At 34.8% G+C, this 18,933-nt stretch overlaps 3 protein-coding genes and 1 non-coding gene across 4 annotated transcripts; 3 read left to right on the forward strand and 1 right to left on the reverse strand.

Moving 5' to 3' along the window:
• The first annotated feature begins 784 nt into the window (after positions 1-784).
• Positions 785-868, forward strand: TRNAL-CAA. The gene has a single exon. It is a non-coding gene; the product is annotated as a tRNA-Leu (tRNA).
• A 121-nt stretch (positions 869-989) lies between these two features.
• On the forward strand, positions 990-7,361 carry LOC117910889 (tRNA-dihydrouridine(47) synthase [NAD(P)(+)]-like). The gene is made up of 10 exons (XM_034825070.1): positions 990-1,336; positions 1,986-2,102; positions 2,213-2,449; positions 3,135-3,387; positions 3,491-3,747; positions 4,415-4,687; positions 4,971-5,252; positions 5,411-5,531; positions 6,591-6,760; positions 6,869-7,361. Exons 1-10 carry the CDS (start codon positions 1,109-1,111, stop codon positions 6,965-6,967), a joined length of 2,037 nt encoding a protein of 678 aa, XP_034680961.1. The 5' UTR covers positions 990-1,108; the 3' UTR covers positions 6,968-7,361.
• A 1,458-nt stretch (positions 7,362-8,819) lies between these two features.
• LOC117910890 (amidophosphoribosyltransferase, chloroplastic-like) lies at positions 8,820-10,958 on the reverse strand. The gene has a single exon (XM_034825071.1). It carries the CDS (start codon positions 10,890-10,892, stop codon positions 9,144-9,146), a length of 1,749 nt encoding a protein of 582 aa, XP_034680962.1. The 5' UTR covers positions 10,893-10,958; the 3' UTR covers positions 8,820-9,143.
• A 5,131-nt stretch (positions 10,959-16,089) lies between these two features.
• LOC117908810 lies at positions 16,090-18,516 on the forward strand. Its single transcript, XM_034822585.1, has 3 exons — positions 16,090-16,222; positions 16,315-16,386; positions 18,166-18,516. Exons 1-3 carry the CDS (start codon positions 16,175-16,177, stop codon positions 18,205-18,207), a joined length of 162 nt encoding a protein of 53 aa, XP_034678476.1. The 5' UTR covers positions 16,090-16,174; the 3' UTR covers positions 18,208-18,516.
• Positions 18,517-18,933: the final 417 nt, after the last annotated feature.

An 18,933-nucleotide genomic window follows, 5' to 3' on the forward strand; every position in this document is an offset into this window, starting at 1 on the left:
CTTACTACCCTCACTTCATATCTAACTTAGGCCTTTCAAAGGAGACTGAAACAGTCTTTTACTTTTTTCAGATGCATTTCATTTTCATTTGCATTTCATCTAACCAAAGATCTTTCACTCGCAAAAGACCTTTTTTTTTTTTTTTGGAAATTTTTTTATCAAAACAAGTTGTTTTAAATAATTTTTTTTTGGTTGTTTTTAAATCTATTTTAACTAATAATTAAAAATGTAAAGAGGGTTTGAGTTCATTATTAAGCCTATGCCCTTCCATTCCTTTCAAGTCACCCTTAAACTTGTTGTATTGTTTGATTGAATTTGTCGGCTTCGAGTTGGTCGAAACCCGGTTTGAGAACCTTTCTCATAGATCCTGTTCACCAAGTCATCACTAGCAATCAACTTTTACCCTTTGGTGTCAAAGGGCGAGTTCTTTTCTTGTCCTGCTTAAAGACTTTTTAGATTCTCATTAGAGTAAGACTCTCTTGCGACAAGGTTTTACAAATAGGGTTAGCTACTTTCTTTATCTCACTTATCGTTGGTCCGTCTAGTGCCTTTCAATTGGGGTCCACCCTCGGGTTACACTGCTTGGGTTATATTCTATAGTCTTGAAGGCAGTCAATGTGTCAACCATTCTAGGTTGAACACTTTTATATTCTTCATAAAAATTAGTTTTTTCAATAGAAATTTATTTCTATAAACAATTAAAAACTGTTTTAAGAAAACATTACTACAAAATTCTTAATTGAATTGTATTCATATAATTAAATGGTAAGCCTTTAAAACAAAAGTCAGGATGGCCGAGTGGTCTAAGGCGCCAGACTCAAGTTCTGGTCTTCGAGAGAAGGCGTGGGTTCAAATCCCACTTCTGACATTATTTTCCCCTTTTTCCCTTAAGTTTTTATTTGCTCGCTAAAACGGTGCGTTTTGAACAAAAACGATGCGTATCGATCGATAATAGAAACGGGACGTTTGAAACAAATGCTGCGTTTCGATGTCGTTTTACCTTTATCTTCTTAAAACAAAGCTTAACCGCATTGGAACCCAGTGGAAGAAACCCTAAAACAGAGCAGACCACACTTCACAGCCACTGAACCGAGTCGACTCGGCCGCTATGGACGGGTCGTCGGTAGAGCTCGTCGAAGAAGCGAAGGCTACAGAGAGAGCGGAGAAAACACCAGAAGAACTTGTCGCCAAGGCCATAGCTCCTGTGAAGAGAGAGTTCCTTCGTCCTCCGCCTCTCAGGCCTTGTAACGACGTTGCTTCGGACTCCAAGTTCACTCCTTCAACCTTCGTTAAGGAGAAGAAATCCAAACGCCAGCTCAAACGAGAACGCCGCCAGGTCCTCTTATCTCTCTCTGAAACTTCATGTACTTACATCAAACAACTGCGTTTTTGGGTTCTTCGTGGATATTATTTGTTTGTTTTGGTGAGAATGTGATTCAATGTATATGTATGAGGGCTGTATCATGATCCATCAATGTATAATTTGTTCTATATACTGTGTTTGGCTCCAAATTCCAAGCTTTATTTTGGTATTTGGAAACAGTTGGGCTGAATTGGGATATGGAGGAGCATCCTATATGGAATTCTGGTGGCAAATTTTCTCCCATAAATTTGGGAATTCAGATAAGGTTATGAAGATTTTGGGATAGAATAGGAGGAAACCGAGTTTCTAATACATTTTCCAGTATCAGCATTCAGCAATTTAGCCAGAATTGGTTTATATGGGATTAACTGTTACTCGTACTGAACCATTGGAACAATAGGGGTTATGAAATGTGGTGATTTGACCTGGGTTTGTGTATTAGTGGTTTACCTGCAAACGATTGTGAAAGAAATAAACAGTTTCTGAGTGCTTGTCTTGTAGCTTTTGTGTTTAAGTTATGTGCCCTTGGGTTTCTGATTTTTGAGAATTATTGTCTTGTTTGTTAATTGGATAAGCTTTTGATTTTGTAATCTAACTGCAAGAGATAATTCTAACCTTGCAGGAGCAAAAATCAGCCCTAAATATCTGTTCCGAGATTGCTAAGACAGGCAATGTTAATGCATGTCCTTATAATGAAAATTGCCGCTTCAGCCATGACTTGGAAGCCTACAAGGCTCAGGTACTGCAATGGTTATTTATTTTTTAATCAGTTGGAATGATTTTTCATGTGTGCAAACACATTGTATTATTTCATTCAACCTCATGATGACTTATTGTTTTTAAATGTAGAAACCAGATGATTTAGAGGGAAGCTGTCCCTTCACAAGTGCTGAAGGAGCATGCCCTTATGGTTTGGCTTGTAGATTTTCTGGTACCCATAAAGATGGTGTTGCTGCTGGAAATTTGAATCTTCATAAGAAAAACTCTGAAATTAATGGACTGAACAAAGATGTTCAGAAGCTTTTGTGGAAAAACAAGATAAGGTTCCCCAAGGCAGATGCTAAACTCAAACTTCTTGGTCTTCTGGTATGAACATATAGTTTCCTACATCTCTATGTGCATTATGAACACAAGTTGAAGCCTGTTACTACATCATTGATGTCTTGATTGTTCGTAGACTCACTTTCTTTGGTTTTTTGGTTCAGTTTTGTGCTTCTGCTATTGTAGTTCTTCTTCATTGCTGATTTGCATTGCATCTTCTTTTGGTTTTCTATTTGGATTTTGTCTGAGGGCTTAGGGAGTGTCTTGAAGTGCCATGGAAGTTGAACCTGTTCATTGTTTCCATATATAAACAAATTTGGTGTTTAGCATTAGATAGGAATGGTTACTATAATATCTAAAACATTCAGAAGCAGGATCATCTATTGAAATTCTGAAAATTTACAAGTTTAAAGAAAAAGGGAAAAATAAGATTTTTTTTTAAAATGCTATTAGAAACAGAGGCTGGATTCATTTCAAATTCTATGTTGAACGTTTTGTATTAATATAATTTCCACTTTAGGTGTGGATGTTTCGCTATTAAATTTTTTTCCCACAAGTACTGGTTGCATTTCTTGTCATTTTTAGACTGTTGTCCTGGTCTCAGATATTTTTTTCTTTCTTTCTGTTTTTTTTTGCCCATCTTGAAGTTTGATTGTGCTGAGGTTGTTTGTGGTAAGGGTCCTTAAATATTTACCTGTCCATTCCATTTACTGTCTTATCTTTATGGCAGGGGAAGGCCAATTCAAAAATTAAAACATTCGAAGATAAAGGGGAAGGTGATCTGAAAGTTTCAAATGGTACTCATGCTACTAATGATAATAGTTGTGGTGAATTGGTCATTGACTCAGATAATAAAGTAGAGGGCTCTCCAAAAATGCCAGAAGAGGATGATGTTGAGGGATTTGCAACTGATGAACCTAGACCCACGAAGAAAATAAAATCTGCAACTAATGAGGAGTGTTGCACTGGAAATGCAGATAATGGTTGTCATAACTTCTATCTCAGTTGGGATCTATATTTCTTGGGTATTTACTTATTGTTGTGCATTTGTGTTCTATGAAACTTAGCTTGTGCATATTGCCACAGGTGCATCTGTCCAGGAGAAAGATTTAGGGAAAAGCTGTGCCCAAATTGAACCAGAGTCAACAACTGATAATATTTTTTCTGAAAGTGATGGTTGTCTAAAATTGCACCCACGTGAGAAGAAGCTTATTGATTTTAGAGAAAAGTTGTATCTTGCACCTCTAACCACTGTTGGGAATCTTCCTTTCCGAAGGGTTTGCAAGATGTTGGGAGCGGATGTAACATGTGGGGAAATGGCAATGTGCACAAATCTCTTGCAGGTATTTTATTTTTTTGACCCCACATATTTACAATTTTAATGATAAAAATATCATCACAGCTGGTGGTAAGATTTTTAATCAAAAACAGCCTGGGTTGTAAAATATCACATATGCTACAAAAGTTAAGAAAGTTATATAAGAGGGCTGTAACTTTAGTGCAGAAGTCATTCACAAATAGTCTCTCTTGGGTTCATATAATTATATGGATAACTTTCTGCCTGGTGACCTTTTGAGTTCTACCTAGAAGGCTATTAACCTGGCCTAAGTGAAAACTTTTTAGTATGCCTTCTAAAGGGCCACTTTTTTCCTTTACCTGTATAGGATGGCTGTCTTAGATTTTTGCAGGTTTTCTGCCAGAGCATAAGACTAATATTCATACTCAACATGATGTCATATCAAGAAAAATAATGTTTTCTGCTATGTAACATACAGATAGAATATAGTACTTTGATGCACATGATGATTTTTTTTAATAGGCAATAATCTAATTTTATAATCAAGTGCCAAAGAAAACGGTGCATCAAGGTTTTGATGTACATTGTACCTAGCAAAACAAATTATTGTTATTGTTGATCTTGTTATGCATGGAGGGGTGAGGTGGTAGTATGACTTGTTTTGATTAGGGTCAATGTATCAAATTCTAACCACAAATTTGATTTGGGAGTAGGGTCAAGCTTCAGAATGGGCGCTGCTGAGGCGACATTCAGCAGAGGATTTGTTTGGCGTACAGATATGTGGGGCATATCCTGATACTGTGGCACGTACTGTTGAACTCATAGACCAGGAGTGTGAAGTGGACTTCATTGATATAAACATGGGCTGCCCAATAGATATTGTCGTTAACAAGGGTGCTGGGTCAGCTCTTCTTACAAAGCCAATGCGAATGAAAAACATTATAGAAGCAGCTTCTGGCATAGTGGACAAACCTATAACTGTCAAGGTAATTGATAGCATTTTTCAACACTACGCAGATGCTTGTAAAATAATTGCATGACTTTCACCGGTAGGCATTTTTAACCTGGAAATCATGCTTAGTTTTATTTGTTCATCTTGTGATTTTGAAAATTGTAATTGTAGAATTCTTGTGATGACAATGCACTCTTCATCTTTGCTGAATTTTCTGAACTCAGTTTTAATTTTTCACTTCTGATCTCAACATGTTATCATTTTTTCTTATCAAGCTCATTGGAGATGCATTATACTGAAGCTTTTTTTCACTCTAGGTGCGAACAGGTTTTTTAGAAGGGCGAAATCGAGTTGATTCATTAATTGCAGATATTGGCCAATGGGGAGCCAATGTGGTAACCATACATGGTCGTTCACGTCAGCAACGCTATAGCAAGCTTGCTGATTGGGAGTACATATATCAGTGCGCGAGAAAAGCCCCTGAAGCTCTGCAAGTCCTGGGAAATGGGGACATCTTTTCATATTTAGACTGGAACAAGCACAAGTCAGGCTGTCCTGAGCTTTCTACATGCATGATTGCTCGAGGGGCTTTAGTTAAGGTTTGTCCTGTGAGCTTTTGCTTGCTGTGATTGTTCTTGATATATGTTTGTAATTTTGATTTCCATATCCTCTCACATGCCAGTGAACCTTTTGATTATAATATTTTTTTGGGAGGGTGTTTTTATAGCCTCTGAGTATTATTGCTTGTACTTTGCAGCCTTGGATATTTACCGAAATCAAGGAACAGAGACACTGGGATATCAGTTCTGGGGAAAGGTTAAATATTTTGAAGGATTATGTTCGGTGTGGCCTTGAACATTGGGGTTCTGACACAAAAGGTATGTAATGTTTATTAATTCTTGGTGTGTGATATTTGTTTTCACGCATCCTATTCTTGGATTGAGTGGATGAATCCAATTGTTTTGTAGCTGACCTAGGTAAAATGAAATTTTATTTGAATCAATGTATAATGAAGACTCTGTTTGTAATTGCATCCATAATTTTGAATTTACGCTTCTGTGAATAGATGTTTTTACAAAGTTGAGATGGTTTCCAATGAAGGCTAATCACTCCCCTGATTCATCCACCCCCATGAATAGATGCAACAATACTCTCCTAACAAGTTAATCAATGTAATTGACATGTAAATGAATCAACACTCTAATTAAGATTTACATAAACTTTCAACTACTTGAATCACACAACCGAATATTGAGATTTAATGTGAAAAATCTGCGAAGAAATAAAAAAACCACAGGATTACAAGTAATCCAAAACATCCATTATGAAGAAAATCAACATAGTGCATGGGTCAATACTCTGAGCCCTATAGTGGATGTTTTCATTGCTTATAGGCCCTCTGGTTTTTTATCTCTCTTCGGAGATTTTCTACATTAAATCTTGATGTCATTGTTTCTCTCGTTTTGTCTCTTCACTTGTTTATCATTACTATAAAACTTCCATTGTTTTAATGAGTTGGTTGGTTGAGAGTTGGAGCCTCGGAAAGTTTTGATATCATTTCAATTTTGGTTAGAGTTGATGGATATTCGGTTATGTGATTTGAGTAGTTGAAAGTTACTTAAATTTTAATTGGTTAGTGTTAGATTCATTTGCACGTTGGGAAGGAGTTGTAGATGGTTTAGCAAATAAGAGGACATCAAATCAAAGGATAGGCTGTAGATAGAAGTAGAACTTGGCAAAAGATGACTAGAAAGTTTCTATAGAATGACTGTACAGATCTATACTTAGTTACAGGCGATCCCTTTGTGACAATAACTTGGTAAGTTTGAGTAAGAAGCCTCCAGTTGCAATTAACGAACCTCTGTAGAAACAGATTATTGTTATTATATCTAAACTCGATTATTGTGGGTATACTTATTTTTGCCTAATGTCTGCAGGAGTTGAGACGACGAGGCATTTCATGCTGGAATGGCTTAGCTACACATACAGATACGTCCCTGTTGGTCTGTTAGATGTTATCCCACAACAGCTGAACTGGCGGCCACCCTCCTACTTTGGCCGCGATGACCTTGAGACTCTAATGGCCTCTGATTCTGCAGCTGACTGGGTATGCAATTGCCTCTTATTCTGGCTGATCAACAATATAGTTAACCTCCCTAACAGAACTCTCGCAATCAACCGATCTTATTTTTCACTCGTCATAATTCTTCTGCAGATTCGAATCTCTGAGATGTTGCTTGGCAAGGTTCCTCCAGGCTTCTCATTTGCACCAAAGCACAAATCCAATGCTTATGACAGAGCAGAAAACGGTTAATCATCAACAGTTTTGAACGTTGCTGGGGCGATGACAATGATAACAATGGCTTCAACTGCAAAAAAAACTTTTTTCTGGACGTTTTCCCTCACTTAAATCCAACGGGTTTTGCTGGAACCAGGCAATGACACTCCCTCAAAGATGATGGAGAAAAAATCCAGCGGGCATCGGGTTGATGTGTTTTTAAACTGTACCATCAACTCAGTGGAGGCAGGTTGTGAACTTGCCTTCTAACCCCAGAATTTTACTATCTATTTTCCAATTTTAGAAAATACCAACAATTTCTTTTATGATAATGTATCACTGAAAATTTCAGTCGAGAATTTTTGGCTGCTTCATCCTAGGAATTTGAATTTTTAATAAATTTATGAAAATAATTTATTTTATTAGAGAAGTTCCGGTGTTCTTTTTTCGATTCAGTAAAAACCTGGAAGCAAAGGAACTGAAAGTCTGAAACAACAAACAGATTTCAGATGAGACTAAAGTCTACTACCTGATTCTTTTTGTCGATTGCCTTCTGCGTCATATCCATCTACAGGCTGCTTCAAGTGAGAAGTGAGCCTAGAAACAGAGAAATTTTCTCGCTCAAACTACGCTTAGGAGTTGCATTGAAGTCATGGTCATCTTCCAACTTCTCACAAACTCAGGAAGATTAACCTACCAAAACTACTCCTTTTAACTAGACTTCTAAAACTGTAAAAGATGACCTGCAAGTAGCACCTGAGTGGCATCGACTTCCTCCCTGCAAAAAAGCATACAAATAACAGATTTCCATCACCTGAATGATTCTCTCAACCAATGCAATGTGAGGGCAGCCGGAGATCTATGCTGAACAAAGAAGAGGAACTGCATTCTTTTCTTTTCTTTTTTCGACAAACTATCTCGGCATTTTACATCTCTAAACTGGCTACGAACTATTCTTTATGCCCTAAAGCATCATGTTTATGAAATTTTCAAGAACATGGCTAAATCTGCATATATATGCAGGAACCAGTCTTATCCAGGCATGAGCATGAGCCTATGATCACACTGCATCATTCATCAGTGTTTAATTCATCTATTTCCATCATGATTGGGTATGCATTCCTTTAACTTAAAATTTGTCGGGCATTATGGTTCCGTCCAGACACCAACCCTAGACTCACCCAAAAGACACAGTAAAGAAGAGAAACAATAATCCAAGATTAGGTTCGATTACAACATGAAGAGAAGATGAGAATGGCTCATGTTGCCAGGCAACAAACTTGTCTCCTAGTAATCTTCTAAAACTCCATCTTTTCCATCACTGACTAGGATATGAGAATGAACCAGAATGGTAAAAAAAATTTCAGGTTTTTCTAGTACTTGTCAGCCAAGCCACATGCCAATTCACTATTGCTACTCAAATACAAAACCTCCTCTGCATTTATTGGTTAGTCCAGGCAACAAGAGTCAGTACCTTTCATGTTTGTAACAAGCATTTAAGACTTAACCAGTGATTTAAAAGTCTTATTCACCAAAGAGAAGAAAAGAATAGCTTCAAATGCATCATTTGCCATCTACAGAATTACCTTTTTAGGCAGTCAAAGAATGAAAGTCACGGATTGAAATTATCCACAGGCTCTATCATAATTTCTGGGATATGCTAGATCATGGCCTGCAAACTCTGCTGAAATTTTTTATCATAAGACTAGCTTGTTGTGCCGAATCTTTCATCATAACTTAGGGATTCTAATTCAATGCGATTTCATATTGCATTGGTTTTCCACTAACATCAAGCTAGAGACCTGGGTCCAATGATGGATGTTGAACAATCAGATACAATACTCCAGCAAAAGCAAACCGACAAGTAGAAAAACGGGAAAGGCATCAATTATAAAGCACGAGACAGCCATATGAAAGGTGGAACTAAGTTTCAACCCCAGAATTCATCAGTAAGAAAAAGTAAGCCTAAATGAATGTCATATTCAATTAAGCAAAAACATTAGAGTAGACAAAGAGATTGTATAAATTTTAAAATTTGGAACCCATTTCTCCAAATAAGCCCACAAATATTGTACTCAAGAGCATTGCAGACAACTCTCACCCGCCGATCACATACAAATACCCCAAAATCCTGCTTTTTCCATCACAAAAAGCATTTATATAGTGAAATGAAGGCATGGCAAACAATACATCCACCAAGAAGAGGCAACTATCAGGAACTGCTAGCCACCTTCTGAGCCACCTGATTCCTAGATGCTTGAACCCAACCCCCATCAATGGATTCTATACTACCATTCAACCCATCATCCACAAAATCACCAACCCTTTTCACCTTAAGCTCTGTAGGTAGCACTGGGTAGTTTCCAGTGAAACAAGCATAACAATAATTTGGAGCTTCCTCATCATACAACTTCTTCATGCTGTTGATTGGCAGAAAAGCAAGCGAATCACATCCGATAAACTCCCTGATCTCCTCCACACTCATCCTATTAGATATCAATTCCTCTGGACTCGGTGTGTCCACTCCATAATAACAAGATGCAATAATTGGGGGGCTCGCAATCCTCATATGAACTTCTTTAGCCCCTGACTCCTTAATCAACCTAACAATTTTCGAAGAAGTGGTGCCCCTCACAATTGAGTCATCCACCACCACAACCCTCTTCCCTTCCAATACGGCTCGGACCGGAGAGAGTTTGAGCTTCACTCCAAAGTCCCTAATCTTTTGTGATGGCTCAATGAAAGTCCTTCCAACATAGTGTGACCTTATCAGCCCCTGCTGAAAGGCCACCCCTGCTTTGGCTGCAAAACCTAATGCAGCCACCACCCCTGAATCCGGCACTGCTATCACAACATCGCAATCAACCGGAGCTTCTGTGGCAAGAATTTCCCCGAATGCCCGCCGAGATTCATAAACCGACTTACCAAAAACAACCGAGTTGGGCATGGAGAAGTAGATATGCTCAAATATACATTTCTTCGGTTCAGGGTGGGGCATCAAACAAAGGGACTGAACCCCATCTTTGTCCACCACTAACACTTCGCCTGGATACACTTCCCTCTCATATGTAGCTTCGATCAAGTCAAGGGCACAAGTCTCTGAGGCAAACACCACAGCGCCATTACTCCTCCTCCCCATGACCAATGGCCTAAACCCATAGGGGTCTCGCACAGCAACCAGCTTGTCCTCGGTCAAAAACACCATAGAATATGCCCCCTGAAGCTGCTCACAAGCATCAACAATCCTCAAAAAGAAAGGCCTGGCCTTTGAAATCGCAATAAGGTGGAGAACCACCTCGGTATCAGAACTAGTATTAAAAATCGACCCGCTATCTTCCAGCTTCGCCCGAAGCGACCGATAATTCACCAAATTACCGTTGTGGGCAACCCCAACCGACCCGAATCGGTACCCGGCAACAAAGGGCTGGACGTTCTTGAGCATGGAGGAACCAGCAGTCGAGTAACGCACATGCCCTATAGCAGAGTCTCCAGGCAACTGCTCCAGTTTAGACTGGTTGAACACATCCGAGACGAGTCCAACGCCGGTAATCGACTGAAGAACGTTGTTGTTGACGGTGACAATCCCGGCGCCTTCCTGGCCGCGATGCTGGAGGGCGTGGAGAGCGAGATAACAGAGCCTGGAGGCTTCGGGGTCGCCAAAGATACCGACGACGCCGCATTCTTCCCGGGGCTTCTCGTCGTGATCGGACAGAACAAAACCGCTATCTGGGTCAGCGTTACCTGCAGATACAACACCGGCAATGGGATTTTTCGAGGATAAAACCACAGCGGGTTTGTGGGCTTGAGAAAGGGGCTGAAAGGATGAGGGTCTGTGAACAAAGGAGGGTTTTTGAAGGGTTTTAGGACTAAAACAGACAGGGGCCTTAGAAGGGTTGACAGACAGAGAATAGGGTTTTTCACCAGAGCGTGAGATAGAACTGAAATTGCTTGAAGCTGCCATGGCGGTTCACGAGAACTGCAGAGAACGAGAGGAGACGACCAAGAAAGAGGAGGCTCCCCAGAGTGAAGAGAGTCCTAGGTATTTGTTTTTTCCTTTTTATTTTTTCTCAAATTTCCCAAAAAAATTGGTGGCGTAGTTTGTGTCACCCTTGGTGATATAGCCTCATCACCCTCAACTATTTATTGGATGATAATTATTAAGCAAAAAAAGAAAATTTATCATATTGTTTTATAATATAATATATATATATATATATATATATATATATATATATATATATATATATATATATATATTTATAATAAATCATTTTTTCCCCTATTGAACTTTAATTAAACGAGGAATCTAAATAAAACCCAAATAAAATTACTAATTTGGGAGTGTATCTAGGAAACTGATTTTTAATTTAAGCATTTTTCATGGACAACACTATTATATATATAAAAAAATCCTTTTAAAGAAAATTAATTAACATATTTGGACATATTCAAATAAAAAAGTATTTTAATAACATTTTTGGTAATGTAATTTCTAATAAAAAGTAATTTTATCAAAAAAAAAATCTCATTTATTATAATTTAAGAAAAACTTAAGACTATTCTCAATATTTTTAATTTTTACAAGGAAAAAACATAACAATGTTTTTCTAATTCTAGAATTACTTTTAATCGACTAATAATCTCTCTTATTAAAAGGAATTGGGGAGATCGGGCACAAGGGATGGTTTGGAAGACCCCATTGTTCCTCTTTCTTGTGGGCAATTATTGTATTTGTTTTTGTTTTTGTTTTTTTTTTTTTACCCTTTTTAATAATTGATATTTTTTGGTGCCATTAATGTCTTGACAAAGTATGAAATGGTTGGAAGTAATTATTATCTTTTCATGATACCACATTTTCCCATTTGTTTATTCATCAATAATGAACATTTATGGAGACAAAAAAAAATTATATTTATTTCCCTTATTTGGGCACTAGGGCTTTGTACTTGTTCAATGAGATTGATGAGGAATTAAATAATTCAAATTAATAATTATTTTCGTGATTCACCCTACTTTAATAATTATAAAAATAACCCATTTTCTTTAAGTCAAGAAACATGTAAAAGAAAAAATGAAAGTCTCCCCTTAAAGACCAATAATATAATCTTCTTCAATGTGAATGCAGCCCTGGAGTCAAATTAAAACAAAATTTTGACCCATTATGAATTGTGAAAGTGCATACACATATAGGGTTGGTCCAAATGGAGCCCACAATGCCCTTTCTCTCCATGAGGTCACTTAACAAGGACAAAGAATGAAAAAACACCATTATTAGGTTTCCCCCATAGTATTTTTTTTTTTTTAAAATACGATAAATCAAATGATATCACATACACATACGTATCTCGGGCCTCGTTGTTTTGCATTTTACATTTTACATGTTGGTTTCATTTTTTTATCATCTCGATTTTGTTTATTTAAACCATTTTAAATCGTAAATGTTAAAAGTTCAATACGAATTAATTAAAAATTGATTGGATATCTGATATTTTTCTTATTCCTAAAAAAAATCAAGATTATAAAGATATATGGAACACGTATTATAAATAATGAAATAATTATGATATTGGATTAAAAAAGTAAGTACATTTTGACTGAATTGAGAAAATATTTGTTTTTTTCATGAAAACGTGGAATGAAGATACCCAAATTTGAAATGGGATATTTTTATTTTTTGTTTTTGGAGGTTGTGTTTGATAGTGAGTTGTGAGAGGGCATGGGCCAAGAGAAATGGGTAAGTAACATAAGGACAGCAAAGGATATACTCCACCACACTCATGCATCCAAGTGGATTCTTTCTAATTTATTCAATGATCTTTTTAAAAGAATAAAGTGAGAGAATTTTCTATGTTCGGAAATGTGAGGTCCATGGAGAAAGTTCCTTTGTAGACTTTCTGAAAATTTTTAAGTGATTGATTTAATTTAATTTGAATTTTATTAGGAGGGTATAGTTGTAATTCAAAACTCAATTTATTCCTAACCCAATCCCATATTATAGTTTTGGATAATTTAATTTATAAATTAAATTAAAAATGAGAAAAAAAAAAAGTGAAGTCAAATTAAATTTCATTTTTTAGGGGCTTAGAAAAGTTGTTATTTATTTTTGTAAAAATATTTATTAATTGGACAAAGAATATATACCACATGAGTTGTCATGTGTAAATTAAGAGATAAATAGAATATTAAAAAAAAAAAAAAGGTTAAAAGAGGAATGCAACCTGAAATGGAAAGTTAGATGCGATTTTGGATTGTATTCCGTGCGTTGTTCCATTAAATTTTTACATAATATTATTTCATTTTTATTTATTTTAAATTTTATATATATATATATATTCTTCCTAATCTAGAATTTCAGGATTTATTCTATAACCATTTTCAAAATCAATTCTAAGAAATAGTTTCTTTTAGAATATTTTGTAAAATATGCTCATTGATTTTTGTAGAACAAAAATCTATTTCGAAATCTAAAATGTTTTAATCTATTTTTAATATTTTTATATATATTTTAAAAATAATTTTTATATATGGTTTTTAATTATCAAATATGTTTCTTGTGTTTTTTTTTTTTATTTTGAATATCAAAAAATTATTCTAAAATACAATTCCAAAGCATACTATTAATTATTATTAATTTTTATTATCATGATAATATTATTTATACTTACGTTACAATTTTTATAACTTGGTATTTTTGTCACATTCGTTGTATCTCAATCACATTTTTTTTATCATAATTATATATTATTCACATTTTTTTGCACTTAATAATATTTTTAATACCCTAATTATATATATTTTTTGTATTTTAGTACCTTAATCATATATTTTTTTTTCTTTTTCATATTTTTACACCATGATAACATTTGTCATACCTTAATTACAATTTATGTACCTTACTATCTTGATCATATATTTTATATTTTCGTCATATTTTTTATATTGTAATCATATTTTAATTTACCTCAATTACATTTTTTTTTTTTTACTTATATCACAATTTTCATATCTTACTTTCTTACTTATACTTTTCACTTTTATTTTTAAAAAATAAAAATTCTTATGAATTCTCATGCTAAAAGTCCCATTTCAATTTTTTTTTCTTGTTACTTTTATTTAGTTAGTATTTTTAATTTTTTTTTTTGAAAAATTATTGAACATTCTATAGAAAAAAAAATAGAAAAAAAACTTTTGTTTAAATTTAATAAAGAATATTAAATTTTGGGAGAAAAATAAAATTTAAATTGGATAAGATAAGAGAAAAGTAACAAGTGTCTAGATAAGCATTTTTGGGGTTTTAGGACAAAAATTGGAATAACGTAGAGGAATGGAAAAAGTGGAGAAAGATGTTGATTCTTCTTCTAGTCTATCTCCTCCTTTTTTGTCTTTTTCTTATTATTATTATTATTGTTATTATTATCAATGATTTAATATTGAATATTAAAATCTAACGATACACATTAAAATTTTGGTTCGTCATGATATTATATGATTTTCAAAACAATTTGTGGATATTTTTTATTTATCTCTAAAATAATTAATATTTTTTATAAAAGTGTTTCTAATAATAGTATTATTGATAAAGTGTTATTAGATAAAAATTAGTGGTAATATTTTTTTAAACTTTATATAAACTTGCAAGCAATAAATGTTAAATAATGCAACATATCAAAATTAAAAAGATAAAAATATAAATATTCATTTCTACTGTGAATAGATATAATTTACCTACATTCATGATTTAGAGTCCATTTGATAATTATTTTAAGAAGCGTTTTTAATATTTTTAATATTTAAAATTTATTATTATTAAAATATTAAAAGTATAAAAAATGTTTTTCAGAATCACTCCCAAACACACTCGGATATAATCCATTGATTCGATGAGTCTTTTTGAACAAGATTCTTCACGTTTTTCTTTGCACTTGAATTTCCGAGCCTTTTTAAGCTTGCAAGCTTTAAAATCTCATCCACTCACGGCAACAAAAACAATTAAAAGTCTTATGGGAGTGGGTAAGTAATTTAATGAAAGAAAACAAATTCAAACTTGGAAACTTGGAAACTTCGACCGCTCTAAAAACTTTCAAAAAGGTATTCAAAGCATGTATACAACATGTAAGTGTTTTATTGGTTTAAAAAGTGTCAAGGCATCATCCACGGACTTTTTGGGATCAAACTAACCATTAGTTACAAGTTTGTTGAAGATATCAATTAATGTGCCCAAGGCTTAATTAATCAATAGAGCATTAAATACATTATAAGTAATCATTAGAGGGCAATTTGCTAAATAGGTTGATCAAATCGAACAACCTCTCGGCATGCCATAACTATTTTTCATAATTTTTAAATTTTCAGCATGTTACATGGCAATAAGCCAACCACATGTGTTGTGGCAATGCATTTATAGCTCTTTAGGTTCTTTTTGTGAACTTTCGATGACGTAAAACTTACTTCTTTTTAAAAGAAAAAATAACTTGAAACTGTTGTTTAAACTTAATTTTCAAGTTAGAAAAGACAGGGTTTAGTCTTTTAGTCTCTTAAAAGCCTTAAAATAATTTTTCATGAAAATTGATATTCAAGCAATCCTGGTATCAATAAGATAAAAATCTCTCTCTTTCTCTATATGTATATACTAGCCTTAATGAACATCCTTGAGGTGCAATGATATTTAATTTGTGAATATGAAATATTTGTGATCATGAGCATTTTTACCCATCATCACTAAACATGTTAATCTTTTGATCGAAAAAAAACTGCTTTTATAAGAATTGCTCACAAACAAAGACTTAGAACCTGTTTGAGAGTGATTTTGATTAAAGTATTTTTAACTTGCAATGCTTTTATTAATAATACTTATATGAAAAATGCCTTCAAGAAAAATCACTAGTATTTGTTTATAAATAATAACAAGTGTTTTAATAGTGTTTTTAGTGATGTACAAATAATGATAATAAAGAGAAAAGGTATTTTGAAATTGTCATGTTTTTATCCCATTCTCAGCCCAGGGCCAGGGCCCCCAACAAAATTTATTGGCTGGGACCTTGAGCCCAATGCATTGGTGAAGGCCCAGCCCAACTTGAATTACGGCCCTTGTTAAAGGCTTATCAAATTCCATGTTTCGATGTTTCACCGTTGCGGCAATCACACATCAAAACGCAGCGTTTTGCATTGGCTGATCTAGGGCTAGGGATAAAGAGGGCTGCTGTCTTCTTCAGTTCTTTAGCTATCGAAACAGAGATCGGTGAAATGGCGCCTCCTCCAGGACCGTATTCCGGTACCAGCACCCTTGCTTTGGTAAAACTCTAATATTCTTTTTTCTTTATTTTGGGTTTTCTTTTCTCTTCTACTTTCTGGGCATCCGATCATGGTTTCTATGGATCTTGTAGGTCGCTCGTGTTTCCGCATTCTCTGCGGGTCTGGTTTACGGGAGCATTAAGCTCAAGTACCTCAAGTCCAAGGTATTCCATACTCAATTTATTGTGTTATCATAATGGATTCAATTAATTCAACGGTTTTGAATTTGGCTTTGTATTTCGATTTGGGTTTAGGGTTTAGATATGGATTGGATGGATTAAGGTGTCGGATTCTAGTGAATTCGGCCAATGCCTTAAACTTGTGTGTTGAGAGAGAAATGGAATTTGATGCCTCGAAATCTTTGAAGAGAGTCGAACCCAGTTCATACTTCTGAGTTGGGGGTTTATGGAAAACTTAATTTGCTTAAAATGGGAATTCTCTGATTTCATATGGTTGAAACAGATCAGATATATTGGATTTATAGAAACAGAATGTCTTGGCTTGGAGATTTCAATCTTACCATTGCTAATGACCATTTGGAGGTTCTAATGGGTTCTTTGTTTTCTAGGGTAGTTTTTGAAATATATATGTTTGATTTTTTAAAAATCCATTGCATTAGGTACTGTACTCTCTCTTAGATGTTAAATTGGGAGGACTAAAGATGCTTTGTAGTGTGCTGCATTCCATCTTGAGTTCGAATTTGACATGGTGGAAAGAGCTTTGTGACCCCTTTTATGTAGATAGTTGTAAATGGAGAATGGAAACCGTTCCATTCTCTCATATGAACTGGCAGTGGTATGAGGAGGTTTTTGCATTCCTGAAGATGTCAGTGTTGATTGGAGCAATTCCTTTATGTGCTTCTTTTAAGATGTCCGAAGGGGATTACATCTTGTTTTATGGTTTTGGTTCTCTTTTTCTTGGATTTTTTTTGCAAGTAAACTGTTGATTTAATTTTCCTATGTGAAAATAATCACTTTCTCTGGAAGATGATTATGCAACAAGGCCAACTTGTTCTGTTTTCGGAATCTAGATTATATAATTTTGTACCACAGACAGTCCTGGAGCAACACAATTATTTATGTATGTGGTCTCTTGGTAAAGGTGAGTGTGCTGAATATCTCAGCCAGAGGGTAGGGGTTGAGGGGTCTTATAATGCCATTGGAATATGACAGGTTATTGCTCACATGTATATGTGGTTATTTCTTACACAATTGTATTTGGAATGCCGAGTTTTGAATTTGGTTGGAAGAAGCTTCTATGGGACATGCTCCAAGGCCATGGGTAGAAGCATGAAGTGAATAACTCATTTCACTTTAGGTGTTCACGTTTGTTTAACTATTTTACAGAAGAAGATGATGCTTATCATTGTTTTTTATTATTTTGTTACCTTCCATTTAGTGGATATGGATATTGTTCACATTCAGTGCATTTTCTCAAATATCGATGCTGTTTCCTGCTTGCCAAGCCGATGATGTTGGCTGGTGCCAAATTATTGGCAGCAAGGATTTGCTATCTATCATACCCCATCAAACATCCTTACAAATCACAATTGATGCTTACTTTATGCAAATAGATGCACACATGAAGGATATTTTAATGTAACATGCAAGGAAAGAAATTGAAGAACGTTTGTAAACTAGGAGTAGTCTGTTCAAGTGCTAAAGTGCACTTTCATTAGAAATCTAGTGTTATAGGTTAGCATGTACATAGGAGAAGATTCGATGGCTTTAATTGATTTATAGATTGGTTGAGATCTAGTTGAGGGAGGGAGTAGTTCTTCTAGTATTTTCTCTATTTCTGGCAACGGCTTTTGTTACCCATTATATATGATCTGTGTACCCTGGTGTATAGCTTCTATTTTTGTATTTATAATATTTCCTTGTATAGAAGAATGTTTGAAATCTGTACTTTTGTCTTATGTTTTTCTTTGCTATCAGTCCAAGGCAAAGTCTCAGAAGAAAGCTGAAGCAAAGTCTCATCACTGAAGGAGATGGGCTGTTTTTTTTTGGTTTCTGATGGAAATAATTTGATTGTGGCGGAACATATTTCATCTTGGTGTAAAGCATCTCTGTGTTCTGTGGTGCCATGCTTATAGCTTAGTGTTTATTTGTTTTTTGTTGAGAATTGTTGGTTAGTCGGCTATGGCCATTACAATGGTAGTTCAGCTTGCTCCATTGCCTGTAAGCAAAAAGGGTGTTCACTATCATCTCTACCCTTGACTAGAAAAATAATTTGTTCCTCAGTTTAAAGATCCAAATCGAGCTTGCAATTTTGCAGCATTGTGCCTGTTGCTATCATTGTGTTTTGGTTGGTATTCAGTTGTCTTCGTGATCCTTCGGAATTTAGTTACCACAATGCTAGTAATTTCAGTTTGAGTGAGGAATTTACAAGAAGCATCCTAACACCGGTGTAACCCAGCTTATAAGAGGGTGTTTGGAAATTGTTTTCTATTTTTCAAAATAAAAAATAATTTTTTACACTTAAAAAACAGGTTTGACAAAATTTTATTTTAAAACAGATTTCTGAAAATTGGTTCTGAGAACAAGTTACTTTTTATAATAGATTTAGGTTGTTTTAAGTGTTTTTTTAATTATTTTGTAGACTTATGAAGAGCATTTAAAAATAACATGGATAATATTTTGGTAGTTTAATTTTTACATTGGTTGAGAGGTAACGCATCTTCACGGAGAGTGGACGGATAGGTAATTTTT

Source organism: Vitis riparia, chromosome 3 (genome assembly GCF_004353265.1).
Source record: "Vitis riparia cultivar Riparia Gloire de Montpellier isolate 1030 chromosome 3, EGFV_Vit.rip_1.0, whole genome shotgun sequence".
Classification (NCBI taxonomy): Eukaryota; Viridiplantae; Streptophyta; class Magnoliopsida; order Vitales; family Vitaceae; genus Vitis; species Vitis riparia.

Excerpts from the sequence above, each read along its gene's own strand:
- LOC117910889 (XM_034825070.1), top strand. The coding sequence starts at position 1,109 with ATGGACGGGTCGTCGGTAGAGCTCGTCGAAGAAGCGAAGGCTACAGAG. Across the intron at positions 3,748-4,414 it reads TGTGCACAAATCTCTTGCAG|GGTCAAGCTTCAGAATGGGC; the intron begins GTATTTTATTTT and ends ATTTGGGAGTAG. Across the intron at positions 5,532-6,590 it reads TTGGGGTTCTGACACAAAAG|GAGTTGAGACGACGAGGCAT; the intron begins GTATGTAATGTT and ends TAATGTCTGCAG.
- LOC117910890 (XM_034825071.1), bottom strand. The coding sequence starts at position 10,892 with ATGGCAGCTTCAAGCAATTTCAGTTCTATCTCACGCTCTGGTGAAAAA.
- LOC117908810 (XM_034822585.1), top strand. The coding sequence starts at position 16,175 with ATGGCGCCTCCTCCAGGACCGTATTCCGGTACCAGCACCCTTGCTTTG. Across the intron at positions 16,223-16,314 it reads GTACCAGCACCCTTGCTTTG|GTCGCTCGTGTTTCCGCATT; the intron begins GTAAAACTCTAA and ends TGGATCTTGTAG. Across the intron at positions 16,387-18,165 it reads TCAAGTACCTCAAGTCCAAG|GCAAAGTCTCAGAAGAAAGC; the intron begins GTATTCCATACT and ends TATCAGTCCAAG.